This window comes from Arachis ipaensis, chromosome B02 (assembly GCF_000816755.2).
Source record: "Arachis ipaensis cultivar K30076 chromosome B02, Araip1.1, whole genome shotgun sequence".
Taxonomy (NCBI): Eukaryota; Viridiplantae; Streptophyta; class Magnoliopsida; order Fabales; family Fabaceae; genus Arachis; species Arachis ipaensis.
In genome coordinates this window covers 8,032,507-8,037,764 of record NC_029786.2, presented here as the reverse complement: position 1 = coordinate 8,037,764, position 5,258 = coordinate 8,032,507, and the positions used below count along the sequence as shown (strand labels likewise).

The 5,258-nt window shown below is 38.9% G+C and overlaps 2 protein-coding genes and 1 pseudogene across 2 annotated transcripts in view; all 3 read right to left on the bottom strand.

Annotated features, from left to right (window-relative positions):
• The window catches only part of LOC107626738, a 1,721-nt pseudogene extending 1,564 nt beyond the window's left edge, over positions 1-157 (bottom strand).
• On the bottom strand, positions 609-2,015 carry LOC107626737. Its single transcript, XM_016329640.1, has one exon. The coding sequence runs from the start codon at positions 2,013-2,015 to the stop codon at positions 609-611; it is 1,407 nt and encodes a 468-aa protein (XP_016185126.1).
• LOC107626736 overlaps positions 2,287-5,258 on the bottom strand; it is a 5,073-nt gene continuing 2,101 nt past the window's right edge. Inside the window, exon 2 of the mRNA XM_016329638.1 lies at positions 2,287-2,328. Coding sequence (XP_016185124.1) covers positions 2,287-2,328 — 42 coding nt within the window. The remainder of the gene's footprint in view (positions 2,329-5,258) is intronic.

Sequence of the window (5,258 nt, the reverse complement as noted above, 5' to 3'; positions counted from 1 at the left end):
AAATCAATGTTAATGACATGTATCTTTATGGAAGGAAACAAAGTTTGCTATGTCACTCACCATTAGGATACGAAGGCATAGCATTATCAGTGTATATTAAACTTTCAATGCCATCAACATCTCCATTAGCAAATTCAAGATCATCCTCATCTGCCATTACCCAAAAATCTACTGTGTCAATGCTTTGAATGTCAATTGGATCATAATTCCTCTTCTTTCGATGCAACCTAGATTGAAGGCGTAGGTTATAGGTGACATAAATAATGTCACTTAACCTTTGATGCTCTAATCGGTTCCTTCTCTTTGGATTTGTTCAAAAAGGCTCCAGTTCCTCTCACATCCAGATGAAGAAGAGGTTTGATGAAGAAGACGGACTGCCATTTTTTGCAAATTAGGAGCACTCCCACCGTGTAGCCTCCACCATTCACCTACGTAGATATAAAAATAAAATACTTTTTAATGTTTATCAATTATCACCCAACATATTAAACTTTGAAATTAAACTGAACTTGGATATGAAATAAGTCAAATAACTTACCAGGTTCGAGTCTTGATGCTGCTCTCTTAGCACTTTCCCTCCCAAAACTTTCTTTACAATCTCGATACAGCTATATCTCTTGCATTGCAGCAACTGAGTCATCACAAAGTGTTTTAACATCAAGCAAATCAAGTAAAGATCTCAAAACATTTGCCTTCTCAACAAAACCCTCACTGTAGAAAATGCCCAGATTTAAAAAGTACGCTGCCGCATGGAGATCACACTTCAAATGCTTATCCCACCTCATTTTCAAGATACTCGTGTATGGCGTATAAGTAGCTTTCCGATTTCTGAACATGGTCTTGATAGCATTTTTTGCTCTTTGCATGCCTTCATACACGATTCCCAAAGAGGATTTTTCATCAGCATCAACAAGTCTCAACAACTTAATAAGAGGACCAACAATTTTCACAGTGGTAAGACAGTCTTGCCAAAACTTACTGTCCAAGACAATTGAGCTAACAATCTTTCCATTAGCAATTTTGGATAACTTATGAGAAGTAAAATATTCGTCTACCATCAATGACTGCAAATCTTCCTTGTGATCATATATACTTTTCAAAGTAATGAAAACAGTGGCAAAACGTGTGATTCCTAGTCGAACAATTTCTGTCCAGCTTTTTCTTTTTCTAAGCCAAGACAATAAGATCATATGATTGTAGACAAACACAGTCACTTTTGAAGCACGGGAAGTAAGGTCAGCTATATGGGGAATACTTGCAATATCTTTCAAAATAAGATTGATACAATGAGCAGCACAAGGAGACCAAAATATATTTGGGTATTTTTCATGAATAAGTTTTCCAGCAGATACATAATTAGCAGCATTATCAGTGACCACATGCACAATGTTACTAGGCCCAACCCACTCAATAACATCAGCAAACAAATTAAACAATGCATTGGCAGTTTTTATCACATCAGAAGCATCAACAGTCTTAACAAATGACATACCAGCAGGACAATAAACTAGAAAGTTAATTAAAGTTTGTTGCCTTTGATCAGTCCATCCATCTACCATCAGTGTACAACTGGTGCTTTTCCATGAGCTACTATACTTTTCAACCAGCAACTGACACTCTCTCTTAAGATCAGCCAGCAAATGAACTCTCATTTCATCATATGACGGTCCCTTAAAACCAGGTCCAATTGCAGCAACACCATCCAATGCAGGTTGAAAGTAAGGTGATTGAATTGCAATAAAAGGAATACGTGCATCAACAATCCATTTGGCAAGTCCCAGCTTAGCCTTGTGCACAATTTCTTTACTAGCCAAAACACTTTTCAAAGTTGGTTGAGATCCTGGAGTAGTTCTTTCTTTAAAGTAACTTCCAATTTGTGTAGCTACTACAGCTCTTCTCTTTCCTTTGTCTCCCGTTGTTGTAGGAACAACAGCTTGTATAGGGTTAGGCGATTCAGCCTCTTGTGCAGGTGCTTCCCCACCATAAGCCTCCTCCTCAAATTTTCTTTTCTCCATCTTATTTTTTTCCCATCAGAATCCTTTTGAATTGAAGTTCAACTTCTTCAGTTACTTTGCTACATACTTTGATTTGTCCAGAAATTTTTGCAAGATGATATTTCATCCTATATATCCCCCTCCATTATAAGTATTCAAACAAAAGATACACGTATATTGTGCCTTATGATTTTTATCATATTTCACAGTGAAATATTCCCAAGCCGGGTCATATTTTCCTCGAGAGGAAGCTGTCTGAGATTCTTGTCCAGTATTATGTTGTTGTTGTTGATCATTTTGTGACTGTTCCATCTAAATTCAGAATGCCACCAACCTAGAATCCAGACCAACATATCAATTCATAGTTCATAGTTCATACAATTCATATGACATTCAACAGAGCAGAATTGAAGAAATAAAAAATTGAACATTGTAGAATTGAAAAGATAAAAAATTAAAGAACAGAACATAGCAGAATTCTCAAATTCAACATACATCAAATTTATTCTCAAATTCAACATACAACAAATTTTTTCACATTTGATTAATCATATAAAAAACAAAAAAAAAGAAGAACGGAAGAACTGAAGTCTGAAGAACACAAGGCTAGAACAAAAAATGAAAACAATGCTAGAAACCCAGAACTTACCCGCGATGGTGAGTGACCCGCGACGTTGAGTGACCCGCGACGGTGAGTGACCAGCGACAGTGAGTGGCCCGCGACGGTGAGTGGCCCGCGACGGTGAGTGACCCGCGACGGTGAGTGGCCCTAGCTCCGGCGTCGGTTTCGATTCAGGTCGGTTGTCCTTCGACAGGGAGTGGGAGTGTTCTTGGATTAGCAGATTAGGGATTAGGGTATGGTAAAGTGGCTGGCTGAATTCATCAATTCAACACGCATTTTTCACCCTTTTTTAAAAGCAAAACGGCGTTGTTTCATTATCAGGAGAGAAAACCGGTACCTGCAGGAACCGGCCCGATTCGCCTGGTTCACCGGTTCGGCCGGTTTTTAAACCATTTTTTGCAGGGCAATTCTGTTGGTGGACCGGACCGACTAGGTGACTAATTTCCGGTTAACCCGGTTGAACCGGCCAAAAAGCCCACCGACGCGCACGCGCACTTGGCGCGCACGCGTACGTGGCGCACACGCGCGACAAGCTGCACGTGACCTCATTAAAGGAAATCGTGCCTGGCGATTTCTGAGGCTCAAGAGGCCCAATTTCAAGCTGGTTCTGCATGAAAAAGACCCAAGGATGCTAGGGGGAAAGGGGGGATCATTCATACACTTAGACATAATTTTTAGCTAGTTTTTGGTTCTTTGTTCTTCTAGAGAGAGAGACCTTTGTTCCTCTCTAGATCTAGCTTTGAATTGATCTTCCCTTGTTGGATTCTGAATTGGATCTTGTTAATTACTAGTTTTAATTGCTTAATTTGAATTCCTTAGTATAATTTTGCTTAGATCTTGTGTTAGTTTTATGATTTCTTGTCAATTGTCATTTTATACCCATTTCATGAATGTTGTGAATCTTGACTTGTTAATGTTACATTGATGATTTTTATGATTAATTGTGTTGTTTGAGTGATTGTATGTTGATAATTGTTAGTGGGTACTTGTTAATTTCAATTTAGTTACAATTTGAATATGTCTTTTGTTAATTCTTACCATGTGTTTGATGAATTGTTTCCTTTAATTATGGAGTAGTTTTCTTTACTCTTGGCATAAGCTAAGGGAATTGAGTGACCTTGAGTTATTGGGTCTCATTGAATTGGTGATTTGAGAGCCCTTGGTGATCAATTTGATACCCATTGACACTAACCCACCACTAATCTAATTAGTAGATAGGTTGGGACTTATGGGTTGATGTGATCAAACCTACTTGACGTACTTCAAGCCTAGGAGTAGACAATACGTACTTAAGGCTTTTGAGAAGTAGACTTAGTGGGTTGGCACCTCACAATTGTCAATATTTGATATGGAGATAAGGATGGCGATCTCAATTCCCATGCTTAGCCAAGAGTTGCTTTTATCATTCATATTTGAAAACCCAAAAATCTTGATTGTTTTGTCTTAGTTATAGTTACTTGTTTAGTTTAGAATAGAATCACATTGGATGTTACTTTGTTAGTTTGGAATTATTTACATCTTGCTTTATTCAATTGAATTAGTTTCTTGCATTTCCAGAATGCTTGCTCATTAAGATTCCTAATTTAACTTCTTGCTCATGACTTGCAACCCCGAATTTCTAACCAATGTTGAAGCACATGTTTGCCCATTCCTTGTGAGACGACCCGAGGTTTAAATACTTCGGTTACTTTTATTGGGGTTGAACTTGTGACAACCAAATTTCCTTTCTAAATTTGATACTCGAGGATTGTTGTTGGGTAGAGCTATACTTGCAACGGGACTTTATTAAGAAATTCCATATCGACATAGTCCACGGGCTCATCAAATTTTTGGCGTCGTTGCCGGAGAATGGTTGCAACATATGCCTTGATATTGGTTGTGAATATGTGAATATTGTAGATAGTTTACTTGCTTTCAATATTTAGCTATAGTTTAGATTTCTTTTGTATTTGTGCTATGACTCTCAAGTTTGATGACTCGGTCTCAACCGAATTCTAGCTTAGCCGAGTTTGACCCTGAGATTGAAAGAACTTTGTTACACACTCGGCAAGCTAGACGGCGGTTGGATTATACGGCTAGTACTTCGGCCTCTTTTGAGGAACATACCGAATCACTAGACGGTGCCGAGAGCGACTTGGAGTCCGTTACTTCCTATTCTTCTGTTGACACTACTAATACATCTTTGCATCCTACAGCTGAGCCATACATGGCGGAGCCATGACGGATCACTTTGCATGAGCAAGGTATCCTAACCTTGATCCAAACTTTGAGTTGAAGAATAGCTTGATAAATCTACTTTCTAAGTATCATGGGTTGCCGGGTCAAGACCCCATCCGACATCTAAAGGATTTTCAAGTTGCTTGTTCTACGGCTCGAAGGCATGGAGCCGATGAGGTGGCTATTATGGTTTTTGCCTTCCCTTTCTCTCTTGAAGGGCAAGCGAAGACATGGTTTTATTCACAACCGGATGAGATTGTGACCAATTGGGATTTCTTGAGAAGAGAGTTTCTTGATAAATTCTTCCCACCGGAGAAGACCGACTACATCCGGAAGGAGATATCGGGTATAATGCAAAAGGACCAAGAGAGTTTGTATGAGTATTGGACTCGGTTCAAGAGGCTATTGGAATCTTGTCCACACCA

What these genes read in the sequence shown, in the direction of transcription:
- LOC107626737 (XM_016329640.1), bottom strand. Translation starts at nt 2,015, where the DNA reads ATGGAGAAAAGAAAATTTGAGGAGGAGGCTTATGGTGGGGAAGCACCT.